General features: G+C 39.0%; 1 protein-coding gene across 7 annotated transcripts in view; it reads right to left on the minus strand.

Moving 5' to 3' along the window:
• Nucleotides 1-16,177, minus strand: part of DMD (dystrophin) — a 2,642,350-nt gene that overhangs the window by 27,028 nt on the left and 2,599,145 nt on the right. For all 7 annotated transcript variants that reach the window (XM_056556147.1, XM_056556148.1, XM_056556149.1 and 4 more), the window contains 3 exons: nucleotides 14,018-14,176; nucleotides 10,951-11,194; nucleotides 8,601-8,724 (listed from right to left, as the gene is read on the minus strand). In XM_056556147.1, coding sequence (XP_056412122.1) covers nucleotides 8,601-8,724; nucleotides 10,951-11,194; nucleotides 14,018-14,176 — 527 coding nt within the window. The remainder of the gene's footprint in view (nucleotides 1-8,600; nucleotides 8,725-10,950; nucleotides 11,195-14,017; nucleotides 14,177-16,177) is intronic.

The following is a 16,177-nucleotide window of genomic DNA, read 5'->3' on the forward strand; positions in this document are numbered from 1 at the left end:
ACACATCTTAGTGAATGCATGTGACTAATACTACGTCCCCATGCCTTCACACAGTCCATGCGATGTTGCTGATAACCCTGCATGGGTTCACCAGAATGTGGAACCGTGGCCTAAAGGTGATTAAGAGAAATAAAATTTTAATGACTGCTGTGCTCACTAGTCATTTTTCTTAAAGAAAGTGCATATGCAGGTGCCTCATAATAGGGAACTAGGCCCCAGTAAAAGCCTAAGAGGCATGTAATAGCATTTCCTAGAAACAAGCATACCTAAACAGATTAAACCAGACAGAAGTATCCAGTTTTAGACCATTTAATACACCTGTACAGCAAACTACACAATAGCTAAACATGTATATAGAAAGAAAATTAAATTAGAGAGAGTACTGGAAAGGACAGCAGGATACAATGCAAGGGTATTTGAGGGAGACTGAGATGAATATGTAGCAGAGGAATTATAGAGGCCTTATAATTTGTATAATCTGCTACAGTTAAGTGTAGGGCGAATCTTAAGGAAAAAAACTCTGATATATAGTTTAAAAGAAAACAGTCATAGGTTTTAGGTACCTGGTAACAGTACTCTAAAGATACCTCTGCATAATCTGGCTGATGTCTCAATGTGCAAACTGAACTCCATGCACACTATGGGGGAGATTTATCAAAACCTGTCCAGAGGAAAAGTTGCTGAATTGCCCATGGCAACCAATCAGATCACTTCTTTCATTTTGCAGGCCTTTTAAAAAATGAAAGAAGTGATCTGATTGGTTGCTATGGGCAACTCCTTTCATTTTTTAAAAGGCCTGCAAAATGAAAGAAGTGATCTGATTGGTTGCCATGGGCAATTCAGCAACTTTTCCTCTGGACAGGTTTTGATAAATCTCCTACTATATGTACGTTACTGGTGAAGAGCCATTTGGGTGCAGCAAAACGATGAAGAGTAATGTTTTCCAGTCCCTACACATCCCCTCTGCTTGCTTGGCATCCCACAGAGCATGAGAAGTCATTACAATCCAGCTCTACCAGCACCTGTGGGATGTCCATTAAGGTTGCGTTTAGGGACCCAATAGCATGACTCTTCAGTATCGCACGATGCCCAAATTACCCTTCACCTATAGTTTACATACAGCGTGTGCCATGTTATAACTTTAGTCTTTATAGATGCTGCGTAATGTAGGAAATAAGGGCATCTACAGAATACTATTCTTGTCTAGTATAACAGCATGATGCTGGTTTTTCGAGGCCTAAAAACCTGTGGCAGGTTCCTTTAAAGGGGTTATCCACCATAAGGTGATTTTAGTACATACCTGCCAGACAGCAATGGACATGCTTAGGAAGGATCTGCGCTTGTCTTGGGGCTAAATGGCTATGTTGTGAGATTACCATAATACTGTGGCTAGCTTTTTGTGAACTGGTATTTCCTGTTTGAGTTTTTCTTTTTTGACTACAAATCCCACAATTCCATTTTCCTCCCTCCTATACAGCAGCCACCCCACCGATTTAAACATAAATGAGCTGCATCCATTCAAAAGACCTGTGGTTTTCAATCAGGGTGCCTACAGCTGTTGCATTAGTTGCAGATTGATCTCTCTCCCACCAAGCGATCGCTCCAACCATTGAAGCAGACAGGTTCCCTGTCATCAGCTGACTAGTGAGTCAGGTCTCGGCCGCATTGCAACCTGGGAAAAATCTGAGACAACAGTCATTTTGTATGCTGATAAAAATAAACATTGGGGTGAAAATCACATAAGAATTCTGAGAAAACCATCATACACAGGTACAGACACTATATTATGAACTATACTAACTTTAAAGCCCCTGTAGAATAGTCAAATAAAAAAATCCTAGAATACCCCTTTAATCCCTTAAGGACTCAGCCCAATTTAGGCCTTAAGGACTCATTTTATTTTTAAGTTTTCGTTTTTTCCTCCTTGCCTTCAAAAAATCATAACTATTTTATATTTTCATCCACAGACTAGTATAAGGGCTTGTTTTTTGCGCAACCAGTTGTCTGTTGTAATGTCATCACTAACTTTACCATAAAATGTATGGCGCAACCAAAAAAAATACTATTTGTGCAGGGAAATTAAAAAGAAAACCACAATTTTTGGAAGGTTTCGTTTTCACGCCATATAATTTACGGTAAAAATGACATGTGTTCTTTATTCTTTAGGTCAATATGATTAAAATGATATCCATGATAACATACTTTTCTATTACTGTTGCGCTTAAAAAAAATAAAAACAAATTTGCTTATATAAAACTTTTAATTAATTTTTATTACATTTTTTTGGAATGAAATGTTATAAAAAAATAAAAAAAACAGCTATTTTGGACTTTTTTTTCACCGTATGGCATCATTAACATTTTATATTAATAGTTCGGATATTTAAACACGCGGCCATACCAAATACGTATATAAAATAGGGAAAATTGGACAATTTACGTTTTTATTGGGGGAGGGAGGGGGGGGGTTAAATTTTTTTTTACTTTTACTTTTTTTTTACTTTTATTTATTTTAGTGACCGTAATGCTGCAGATGCCGTGATCTGTACTGATCGCGGATGCCCACCATTACCAGCGGGTCCCTGGCTATCAGCAGCCGGGACCTGGCGACATGACCCAAGCATCGCTCCGATGCTCGCGGTTATGTATAGAACGTAAATGTACGTCCTGGGGTGTTAAATCGTACCTGTCATAGTGCAAAAAAAAAAAAAAAGAAAAAAAGTGATATGTTACTCAGGACCCAATCCTGATCATGTGCATATAATTTTTATGTGTCTCGGACCTATATATCCAGAGACATAAGCATTTGTCTGCTGGTGAGTTACTTTTTCATTGTGCAGGCTGGAGGGGGCGTGTCAGTCTGTCTCCCTCACAGGAGCAAGCCTGTGCAGTCAGCCAATCAGTACTCTCTACTCTGTAACCCTTTGCTCTCTGGTTTTATGCTGGGTCATGTGTCAGAGGAAGATACTTGGAGCATGCCTGCAGTAATCAGAAGACATTATGGTGAATTCATAACAGGATAACATTTATAAATATAAGAATAGATCTTTATAAAATTAGTGCAAGGATTTTTTAATAAAAGTACAGCATTTTTATGAATACATGTTCTATCTGTTTTATCTTCTCCTAGTAAAGCTGGATGCTAATCAGCATAGCTGTCACTATGTGTGTCATTCATCTTTCACAGACTCCTGAATGTCTGATCAACTTCTTTGTCATTCAGGAGTCCGAGAAAGCTTTGACTATTTCAGCATGCTGGGAGTTGTAGTTTAGTAACAACTGAAGCTGCAATGTTTGTAAATAACTGTGTTAGAGCAGTGTTGCCTCCAGCTGTTGTAAAACTACAGCTCCCAGCATGTCCACACATCCTTTATCTGTAGTTTTGCATACACTCAATAGAAATCTCCTATACTGGATACCGGTATGCTTTACAGCCAGTATCCAGTATGCTGTAAAATCTAGACTAGTCTGTCTGGCTAAAAGACAGGTGACCACTAGTGGCGGCTATTTTGAGCTTGAATTTCAGGTATATATATTGTGAAATGTCATATTATAATGAGTTAAAGTTTTTAACAATGACAGTGCCTCTTTAAGTAACAGCTCACCAGGACATCTATTTACATCCGGCGTCGTTAAGGGGTTAATTGTGAGCATTAAAGAATTAAAGGAGTACTTTGGTGCAGGAACACTTATCCCCTATCCAAAGCATAGGGGATAAGCATCTGATCGTGGGGGGGTCCACAGCATGTTGACCCCTGCAAGAAGTTAGAGAGATAGATACACATGGATGGGGCGTGCCGTTCTTCATTTCGCATAGTGATCGACACGCTCAGTTCCTGGGGAGAGCTGGGGTGCAGAGCAAGATATCGCGGGGGGTCCTCAGACACTTTTGGATGAGGGATAAGTCTTCCTGCACCACATTACTCCTTTAATACTTGTCACTGTCCTTGAACAGCACATGTACAACTCTGTGGCTCTGACAGATGATTCACAAACCACAGAACAAAAGCCATTAGTATTTTCCATCTAAAAAAATCTCCGTTATCACACGAGAGGAACAGAATAATCAAAGCCCAGTGATTACTCTGCTCCATAATTGCACTTTTTTCCTGTTTCGGTAATCAGAAGCCAAGCAACTACTGACAGCAGATCTCTGGCTGTGAAAAAATGCACTGTATGGAACAAAAATACATCAGATAATTGTCATAATGAGGATTAAAAACCACACAACTCGCATTCTGTTATCTCAATTGATGAACCTAAGGAGGAATATTTCACCATCGCTTTGAGAGCTAAACAAGTCTCATTGATGTGGTACTTTTCAGAGGGAACATTTTAGGGTGGCTTGGAAGGATTTGTAGAAAGGAGCAATTTGATATCTCTTAGGCTTTCCAGATGCAGGGTGGTGTAGGCCAGGCCCATGGCTTAGGACTGAAATGCAACATGGAGAATGTATGGACCGTGTATGGCACATGCTGTATGCACTACTATTACTATGGATTTCTATGACACGATTCATCTGGGCATTCTGTAATACTTTTTATTAGCACTGTGTGACATTACCTATGACTGTGTTCCTCTATTGTGCCTCTAGCTGTTGCAAAGCTACAACTCCCAACATGCCCGGACAGCCGTTGGCTGTCCGGGCATGCTGTGAGTTGTAGTTTTGCAACAGCTGGAGCCACTTGGGTTGGGAAACATTAACATATGAGTTAGAGGGACTATACAATCAAACTAGTAACTGCAGATCAATATTTATCAGGGAATAGTACCACATTTTTCGGAAACCTTGTACAATTTACATAGTGTTATCTACATAGTGTAGCGTTTGCCTTTGAGAGTGGAATTGACAGGGGGCCAATAATAGTTTTAAAATATATATACACCTTTTTTGACATAATGGATACTAGATTTATGAGGATAGAACTTTGATAGTGTGATTTCCATATTGGAGTCGGAAGGGAATTTTTCCTTTGTTCTGGGGAATTTGGCATCTGCCTCATAAGGGGATTTGCCTTCTTCTGGATCAACACAGAAGGGTTATAGGTTGAACTTGATAGACTCTTGCCTTTTTTCATTATGTAACTATGAACTATGACACATCATATTAAAAGATGCCTGATGAAGCGCAGATGCGCGAAACGCGTTGGATGCTGGGAATAAAGCTATTTGCCTTTACTTCTATCTGGTCCCTCAGCGCCTGAAGTTCCATTTTTGGAGGTGGATTGTGGTACATCATATTAAAGGAAACATATTAAAGGAAAGCAGTCTTATTCCTCCCAGAACAATTCCAACACAAACTGCCCCTTCTCTCCACTGAGAGACATGACCTGTAAGTGAAGATTCAGGAGGCCACCAGACACCTTACTCAGATGGATGAAGCCTCTAAAGGTGGCAAGTTTGACCAACTATAGTCTAAGGTGTATGGGCGCCTTTAGTGATTTGCAGTGGTGTCAGAATAATTGGGGTATATTTAGTTATGCGGGAGTGAAATGTAGAAAGTTAGATATGGAAATGAATAATGAAGGGCTTACTTGGCTGCATGTGATGACATAAAAATACTTAAAATAAAACTCCAAATAAAAAAACTTTCCATAAGTTGTTCACAACTTTAAAAGTATCTTAAAGTAGGGTTCGGTCTTTGATCTGATTGTCTATACAGCCAATACCTGTTGCATTATCACAATCATGGCCACTTTTACTTTATCTTTTGAGTTTCTGTATCCTCCATCAATTTATTTTCCTCTTGCTACCTGAAGGCTAGCTGCTGTTCACAAGCTAGTACAATTATTATTATTATTATTATTTTACTTCTAGCACAGGTGACTACATAGGGCAGTCTGGCTTATTAACACTTGAATACCTGGAGGGGCTATTACGTGTTTATAAAGCAATCCGTCCCATTGCCCGTACACAGCAGGACACGTTGGATCATAATATAACATCTGTTTCACACACCTGTAAATTGGTCAGCTTTTAGCTTCATGAACAGAACACCTGGACCCCACAATTACATTAAAGTGAACCTGGATCAATAAATGGTCTCTAAGTGATCTAAGTTCAGATCAGTAGAACTAAGAAACTGTCATAATATGGACAATAAGAGTACCATAACGCTGCACTTAGGATGCTGACACTTCTTGGACTAAAGGGGTATACTCCGGTGGAAAACTTTTCTTTTTTAAATGAACTGATGCCCTTCCAGTACTTTTTAGCAGCTGTACGCTACAGAGAAAATTATGTCATGGCCATTCTTCACAGCACTTAGTAACACCCTCTAACCATGTATACATTTTCTTTGTAATCTTTTTAACAGGAATCTTACAGTAAACAAAATGTTTTCTCACTTTTTTCTTCCATCCCTAAGCACATGATTAGCTCCTTACTGCAGAGTTTCCCTGTGGTAATGGCAGGAATCAATAGAAGAGATCATTATTTCTGTGGCAACAAAAGATGTATTTAGAGTGAAAAATATGCATACAAAGTCATCTTCAATATTATCCCAAAACTTCACAGAGTATCGATTTCTCATCTTGTCTATAGACAAAGATTCATGCTTGTGCATGTTTTATAACCTAATATAAGTACTTTTTAGCAGCTGTATGCTACAGAGGAAATTCATTTCTTTTTTTTGTCTTGTCCACAGTGCTCTCTGCTGACACCTCTGTCCAGAGCAGCATAGGTTTGCTATGGGGATTTTCTCCTGCTCTAGACAGTGCCTGATACGGGCATCAGGTGTCAGCAGAGAGCACTGTGGACAAGACAAAAAAAGAAATCTCCTCTGTAGCATACAGCTGCTAAAAAGTACTTATATTAGGTTATAAAACATTTTGAAAAGCATTAATCTTTGTCTATAGACAAGATGAGAAATCGATACTCTGTGAAGTTTTGGGATAATATTGAAGATGACTTTGTATGCATATTTTTCACTCTAAATATATCTTTTGTGGCCACAGAAATAATGATCTCTTCTATTGATTCCTGCCATTACCACAGGGAAACTCTGCAGTAAGGAGCTAATCATGTGCTTAGGGATGGAAGAAAAAAGTGAGAAAACCTTTTGTTTACTGTAAGATTCCTGTTAAAAAGATTACAAAGAAAATGTATACATGGTTTGGGAGGGTTACTAAGTGCTGTGAAGAATGGCCATGACAGTGCTAGCAGAGAAGGAAAAAAATCTCACCCCAAACCACCTGTTTCATATCAAAATGACCATATCAAAAAAGAAGAATCTATATTACAAAAAAATGGGTGTGGTAGTTAAAAAAAATAACTACTTGTCCAAGGGCCAATTTGACAATCTACTTGTCCGGGGCCAATTTTCGTATTTGCACTTTTCGTATTTGTCGCCCTATAATAGCCATAACTCTTATTTTTCCCATCTACAGACTCATATGAAGCTTGTTTTTTTTTTTTTTGTTTTTTTTTGTGGGACCGATTGTATTTTGTAATGAGACCTATTGTTTCATAACAATGGCACATGTTAAAAAGAGAATTATGCTAAAAATCATAGCAACTGTATTTCCTTGTATAGCTACATGCTTGTACAAACATTATCTAAGGATCATGGTAAAATATTTTGGTTCAATCTATTTAGCACAAATAGGTAGGATAAAGGATACAGGTTTTGTGTTCTTTAACAAAAAAATTGCTGTTTTGTGAAAGCAAATGAAAGATAACAAAAGTTTTCTGCTCTCGCTTGCTGTTTGTCATGCACAGTACAGACATAACAACTATAATATATATTACAAGTAAAGAACTGCAAGAGCATACAGTATAATAAGAATCTGGTCCCTCCCTAGTGTGCTTGCTACCTACTTTATAACTTAGCTGTCACTGCTGTCCTACTATGTAGAGTGCCGTTTTCCTGAACACGTTTCCCAGGACACCATGGGGCTCCTTAAGCCTGGTCAGGGGTTCCCCTAAGCAACAACAGGCAAACTAAATTATAACCCTGGATATGACATAGCATGCCCTACAAGCTCCTACACCAAGCTACTTTGAGGCGGTGATGACATTACAGGAACCAGTGGCAATATATCTGTAAAACACTTAGTGTTGCCCTACAAATGTGTTCTTTACTAATACAATACTGCCTTTGTTTCTGATTTTTGAAAGGGTTTGACAACCCAAAGATGGCACCTGGCATAGAGCTGATCATTGTGGCCAATGTGATGCTGCACAACCAACAGACCGCCATAAGTCAGGCTGCTGAAATCCCTGGCTGATCAGCTGCCGTTTCAAATGAATGAATTTGCAATTCCTCTAATTGGATAACTGCTCTGTGGCTAGTAGAATGGAGGCCAAGCTAGCTCAGGCTCTTTGTGACCCATATGTTGTAATAAAGAATAGGGAAATAGTTTGTCCTGTTGCATTTTACATCGAGGTAACATTTATGGTTAACGTGAGAAAATATGCATCCTTCAATTAAAGTATTCCTTTTTGGTTTATACTTTTATGTTTCCCTTTAATCTACGCATTTGCATATAAAAAAACACTAAAATAATAAAAAAATAATAATAAAAAGTACTGCAACTGATAAATGTTTCATGAGCTTTTTTTTTTTTAGAACAAGAACTTTTCTGTAGCTAAAATTCTTACCCATGGTTTCAGATGTTTGGCTGCCAACTACACGAAGCAACATGGGCTGGTTGCTCTCTGATCTCTGCAGCGAGGGAGTAGGAGAGGAAAATGTTGTACCATTGACCTTTGCCTCTGCTTGCGGCTAAAACACAAGAAAAACTGAAATAAAGGTTTCTGCTTGCAGGAATCTGCAGTCAAATAATCAATGATCTTCAGACTAAACATTGAGTGTCAAGGCTGTCTTCCTTTAGTGAGCACATGCTGCTTGGAAGAAGAAAATCGTGGAGGGAGATAAGTGATTAGCGCTAATTTCTCTCCGCTAGTTCCAGAACATCCCAAGGTTTGCTGCTATTTAGTGCTGCAACAGTTGTTCTACTGTACAAGCAGCACAGAACGAAGAGGTGTTACTGAAGCTACAGCAGACTAATGCACAGAGGCTAGGCATCATTGCTTTGAAACACATTTAGACACCATCATATTCCAGCTGATAACTGGTAGAATCTGGATATTTTATGGCAGGAAGCCCTGTGGAGAGCCACACTCGATGACCACAGATCACAAATGTAATAGCTTTTTTTCTCACATATACTGATTTACCTGACCCTTCTGTTATGGGTGAATTATTCCAAGCTACATTGCGCTTACACATTAAACACATATTGACATCCCTGTTCAGGTTTTTCAGGGTAGTCATGTGGTTCCAAAAGTAGTGAACCATATCACAATATAACTTTTTCAGGAAGTCAAAAGACACATTTACAAAAGGTGAATAAACCTACTGCATACAGAAATTACATATTTTATGAATGTGTCTTATATACATCCTAACTAGTGACTATACATCGATATACTATATGATGTTATGTAAAAGTGAAAGAACAGTGACTGAAAAACATAACTGTTTTTTCTTATAGTTTACCAAAAGGTTGAGTTAAAGGGGTACTCCGCCCTCCAAAGATTAGGGGATAAGATGTCTGATCTGATCCCCGGGATCTCGGCTGCAGCACCCCGCTATAATTACTGCACAGAGCAAACTTGCTCTGTGCGTAATGAAGGGCAATACAGGGGCCGGAGCATCGTGACGTCACGGCTCCACCTCCCCTTAATGCAAGTCCAAGGGAGGGGGCGTGGCGGCCATCACACCCCCTCCCATAGACTTGTATTGAGGGGGCGGGCTATGACATTACGAGGGGCGGAGCCATGACGTCTCGATGCTCCGGCCCCTGTATTGCCCGTCATTACACACAGAACGAGTTTGCTCTGTGCAGTAATGATAGTGAGGTGCTGTAGTGGAGATCTCGGGGGTCCCCAGGACTCCAGCTATCTGACATTTTATCCCCTATCCTTTGCATTTGGGATAAGATGCTAGGGGCGGAGTACCCCTTTTAGCATGCCATACATTTTATTTGCCAGCTGACAAATTGTCTGACAGCCATCTATCCCGATTCTGGGTTTGGCTGACTCTAAAGAGGTATTATGGCAAATTATACAATGCTGGGACCATGAAAAAAATAACAAAAACACTATACTTTCTTACCGCCAGACCCGGATGCAGCTTCCATTTCCCTGCTTCTGGCCCCCGCCTCTTGTCTCCCCAGCCTGCTTTTGAATTGAGCGCTCTGAGCAAGACCTTCTGACTAACTGGAGAGATTGGTCACTGTTGAGGTCTTTGTCAGAGTGCTCATCTCAGAAGCATGATAAAGAGACCAGCAAAGGGGGGGGGGGGGGGGAGAACTAGAGGTAGGCAAGTACATTTTTTTCCACAATCACAGCATCATATTATTTATGTTTTTTTTTTTTTTCACAATGCCATAATATCCCCTTCATTCTTTTGTGTATGGTAAGCTTAACTTCATAAAAACATTGCAATTCTATCACTTCGGTATGCTTATGTTTGCATGCAGAACAATCTTTGCTGTTATGAAACATAGATAGGACGAAGTTTATTAAAAGATTATTTTTTTACCTCAGCCCACTAAATACCTTCATAATGTATTTTCATAAAAGTTATATTGTAAAAGTGGACAACAAAGAATACAGTATTTCTGGTGAGCCCCCAGAGATGTGGACCCACCTGTAAGTCTTAATAAATCACAAGATACACTACTACAATAACAATACAAAAGTACTACTGTTCAGTATGGAGAAGCTTTACTTCCCTCACTGTTTGCTCTGTGTGTTTAATCAAGCATCCAGATGAATGTATCATTTATATTAGTAACTTCATAATAAGGATTTGAGGTAGATTGTCCCGGTTAGTTAACCATCATCAGTCAAGCAGTATGTTTTTCCAAGAATGAAAAGATAATTAAGCTGTGTGAAACAATGTAGGCATTTGTTGATCACCTTGGCACGGCTACTGACATACCTGCTCTAGCAACTGTCTAAGCCGATGTAATTGTGACTCCAGTTGCTTGTTGTGATCTTCCAGTATCTGCATTCTGGCTTCCAGACGTCCTTTGTGCTGGCGCAGTAACTTGGCTTCTGCTATGAGTTCTGCATCTCTTGGACTCTGTGGGGAGGCTGGCATCATTTCTGGAGGGGAAGGTAGTGGGGACAATCCCTTATGGTCATGCTGCTCCTTTAGTCTATCATATTCAGACTGCAAATTCCTGTTGAACAGAATAATAAAAAATGTAAAATAAAAACCCAGAAAAAATGACAAGTTTCAAATTATGAACTTAAGCAACATATATTTTTGTATTTGAGTGTTGCACCACATTCCATCAATTACACGTGTAAAAACAATAAGAATATTCACTCATGATCAGTTATTAAACTATTACTGCATTGAATGTTTAGAGCACTAATGTATCTACGAATCCTTTTAAGAGTACTACATTTTACAGTAAAAGTCCAATTCTGGGTCTTAAGCCCTTCTAACAGAGTTAGCTTTTATAGTGAATCTAACTGGTAAAGACTGGTAACATGGTACCATCTCTGTAGACTCATTTGGAGGAATAGAGAGGTCTTCTAATTGGATGCTCCAAAAGACTCCCTTCAATGTGTAAAAGGGGTTATCCCGGAATCAAAAACAGAGATAATTTCTGTCTCCCTGTCTGTATCCAGTTTTGATGTGGTATTACAACTTGGCTCCATTCACTTCAACGGAACTGAGCTGCAGAACCAACTTGTACACAGACGGGGAGCGGTATTTGAAAGAAACTGGCTCGGTTTTTCAAGTCCTGGATAATCCCTTTAACAACAAGGCCTTCATCTGATGACACATACCCCTTAAGCTAACCCCAATCATGCCATGGATCTCTCTGGCACCCTATTCAAGCTTACAGCACTTCTATTTAACAAAACTGCTTTTTAATTCCATGTTAGCAATGAGCGCAACCAATATTTGAGATAAGTGATTTATTTTGGTGAAATGTTCTGCTAAATGTAACTCTTGTTTTGTTGCCTATGTTTACAGATGAAGAAATTGTCAATTACGCTTGGCGCCTGCTTCATTTAACAAATAAGAATTTCAGAGCCTTTCAGACCATTTTCTTTAATGTAAGGAAAAAAACTTGGGTTTTAGTTTAAAAGATATAGTTACTATACAAACCTTTAGATGGCACTAGCTATTATAATACAATTCTTGCTTTAGAACTTTTCTATTCTAAGGCTTGTTTCACACTACAAAAATTCTCCGTTTTTAAACATCCGTATGAATCTCCGTCTGAAAACCAGCTGAAAACTGCAGTAACAAAATCCTATATGTCTGTTAGAAAAATCCCATAGACTATAATCGGATTTTCTAACAGCCATTTAAACCAGTTATAGTCCATTTTTGATAACGGCCGTTATTTTGTGACGGAAGATAGTACGGAAGAAAATAGTTCATGAACCATTTTCTTCTGTACTATCTTCCGTCACAAAATAACGTCCGTTATCAATAACTGACTATAACGGGTTAAAACAGCTATTAGAAAAATCCCATAGACTTTAATGGGATTTTCTAACGGACGTAAAGGATTTTGTTACCGCCGTTTTCAGCTGGTTTTCAGTCGGAACTTCGTACGGATGTTTTACCCCTTAATGACCAAGCCCATTTTTACCTTAAGGACCAGGCCAATTTTATTTTTGCGTTTTCGTTTTTTCCTCCTCGCCTTCTAAAATCCATAACTCCTTTATATTTCCATCTACAGACCCATATAAGGGCTTGTTTTTTGCGTGACCAATTGTACTTTGTAATGAAACCTCTCATTTTACCATAAAATGTACGGCAAACCCCCCAAAAAAATTTTTAGGGAGGAAATTTAAATGAAAACCAAAATTTTGCACATTTTGGAGGGGTTCGTTTTCATACTGTACAATTTACGGTAAAAATGACATGTGTTCTTTATTCTGTGGGTCAATACGATTAAAATGATACCCATGGCTAGATACTTACATATTTTTGTACCGCTTAAAAAAAATCTAAATTTTTTTGTACAAAATCAGTAATCTAAAATTGCCCTATTTTGACCACCTATAACTTTTTCATTTTTCCATATATAGGGCAGTATGAGGGCTCATTTTTTGCGCCGTCATCTGTACTTTTTTTTTTAGATACCACATTTGCATATATACAACTTTTAGATCATTTTTTTATATATATATTTTTTTTAACAAAATGTGACAAAAAAGCAGCATTTTTGGACTTTTTATTTTTACGTTTACGCAATTCACCGTACGGGATCATTAACATAATATTTTAATAGTTCGGACATTTACGCACACGGCGATACCAAATATGTTTATTAAAAAAAAAATTACGCTTTTTGGGGGTAAAATGGGAAAAACTGACAATTTCCATTTTTATTGGGGGAGGGGATTTTTAATTATTTTTACATTTTTCAATTTTTTTTTAATTTTTTTTTTTACACTTTTTATGTCCCCATAGGACTATCTATAGCAATCATTTTATTGCTAATACTGTGCAGTGCTATGCATAGGACACAGCACTGCTCAGTATTATCGGTGATCTTCTGCTCTGGTCTGCTCGATCTCAGACCAGAGCAGAAGCCCCCCGGGAGACGGCCGGAGCCAGGCGAGGGGACCTCAGGCCGCCATGCTGGATGATCGGATCGCCGCGGCAGCGCTGCGGGCGATCAGATCATCCAATCAAAGTACCGCAATGCCGTGATCTGTATTGATCACGGCATCTGAGGGGTTAATGGCGGACATCTACGCGATCGCGGATGACGGCCATTACGGGCGGGTCCCCGGCTGCTGCTAGCAGCCGGAACCTGCCGTGTATGACGCGAGCACCCTTCCGATGCTCGTGGTCATACACAGGACGTAAATGTACGTCCTGGTGCGGGAAGTCCCGCCAAACCAGGACGTACATTTACGTCTGTGGTCGTTAAGGGGTTAAAAACTGAGAATTTTTGTATTGTGAAAGGGGCCTAACATGACAGGGAAACTTTGACATCCAGATTGTACGGATGATAAAAACACACCTGTTTTCCTCTTCCAAGTCAGCAAGGATCCTTTCAAGCTCCCCTCGCTCTTCACTTTCCAAAGAGATAAGTATTTGGGCAGGGCTTCGGGGCTGGCTTAGTGGTGACTCTTGATTCAAGCTTTGGCAGTAGTGCTGGATAAGCAAATGTTCATCATCTCTGTGAAAGACAAAATGATAAAGAATTATTATTCTTCCCTGACATTCTTCAATGCGCTTTAATGCATAGCCATAAAAAGAACATTTCTAATATTTGTCCACAGACTCTGGGAGATAAAGGAAACGGGGGGCCGCAGGACTCAGTCTTATGTCTCTACAGGCAAATGATTACTATTTCAGAGCCAGTAAAATGTACTTTAAATTGCACTGTTATTCCAATAACATTGGATAAATGATCCATTATTGGTAGCTAATCTTGCTAAATCCTAGTTAACATTCAAATAAATGGGAGGAATGTTACATGGGTAAACACTTCCAGGTAGTTGAGCAGCTTGGTTTTAATTATGTAATAATAAAGCGCAAATCATTAGTTACCAGCCAACTATTTATCTTCCTCAGGCAAAATTATTGTATTTGCATTAGCTGCAATCTATAGTGAGATGGAGCAATATGTCAATTGCTATTAGTCTTTTATCACCCTCCAATTCTGTCCTACGAACAAGGCTGGGATAGGAAATTAATCTAAATCACCGCGGCACAAGAATTCTAAAAAGGATCCTTAAAAGAAACAGTAAACATTAAAAGAAAGCATATATAATGAAACCTGAACATGCCGGACTATGACCCTCTATGTATATTTAATCAACCTCACTACTTTTTATGTGTACCCTGAGTTGAGAAGCTCTTGTTAAATAAGTATCTTAAAGAGCCATGTCTACACTTGTCTTACTAATACATTTTTTATTTTTTTTAAACCTAGTCTTAAAAGCAATATTGACTTGTAATGTATTTCAGCCAATATCGCTGGTAGGTCTTTTAATTCTTTACTGACCACTGCTTGTAAAGTTTTCGTAAAGCCAATACTACTCAACCTTGCATGCAAAATGGTTATCCTCCATTGAACCTATTTTTATTTTGATGAATGGACACCTACCTAATATTTAAGGTCAATACGATTGACAGAGGTTGCCGGGCATGAATCTGTTTTCAGTGTGGAAATGGGGTAGGGGTAGGCTGCTGTTAAACTCCTCTGGCACAGGAGTATCTTTCCGAGAACAAACATTGAAATCCATGCATCTGGAGATAGTGTGTATCATCTGAACTAGATGAAATTGGCGGGTTTGGCTGACATTTATCTAATGTTTATGACCTGCTCAATAAATGGGTTCTCAGATACTTCTATAAGGCATTAATCAATTAAAGGAGAGGAAGAGCTCCTCTTAGCTAAGCAAATTGGGCAACTGTATAAAATTGCCACACATCATCTGTAAGGGATAGGAAGTGTCCTAAGAGATATGACATAGCAGGTCACTTAAGTTGGTGGAGATCAGCTGTTACCAGATGTCTGTATGGATTGCTACCACATCATGGCCTATTTTTCTGATAAGGTGGGCACCATGCAGGTCACATTTTGAATGTAGAAGTTAGGGTATGTTCACACTGAGGGAATTACCCATGGGATTTTCTGGCTGAATTTCCTCAGGATCCATCCTGTGGATCCACAGCATTCAAACTGACACAACCATATTGACCATTTGCTGCATAAATTGAACACTAAAAATTTGAAATCCCATTGCTATATGGGACTTTGCTTGCAGATTCTGCTGAACTAATTAACACGACCATTCTGTAGGCAGAACTGCTGTGTGACCTGAGCAGCAGCTTTTATTGAAAGCAATATGAGGCTGCTGTGCAAAATTTCAGTAGTGTGAACCTACCCTTAGGGAGAACTTATGGTTTATAGTTATGTTCCAATCTAAGCTCTGAACTTGCAGATACAGAAGTGGGCAATTCAAAAAAGCAGATCATGATATTTACAGAATCAATACAAAAAGGACCGTCTATTATCTAAGCAATAAATGGTCTAAAAATGGCAAGAGTTTTGTCAGCTGTTCATGGCCATTTTCATTTTCAGCAGTTTTTGGGCTCTGGCAAAAGCCTAAAAGGTGGGGAAAAAAGCTAGGGATGCATTGTGATCGGTTTATGGCCCACAACACTTTCC

This window comes from Hyla sarda, chromosome 2 (genome assembly GCF_029499605.1).
Source record: "Hyla sarda isolate aHylSar1 chromosome 2, aHylSar1.hap1, whole genome shotgun sequence".
Lineage (NCBI taxonomy): Eukaryota > Metazoa > Chordata > Amphibia > Anura > Hylidae > Hyla > Hyla sarda.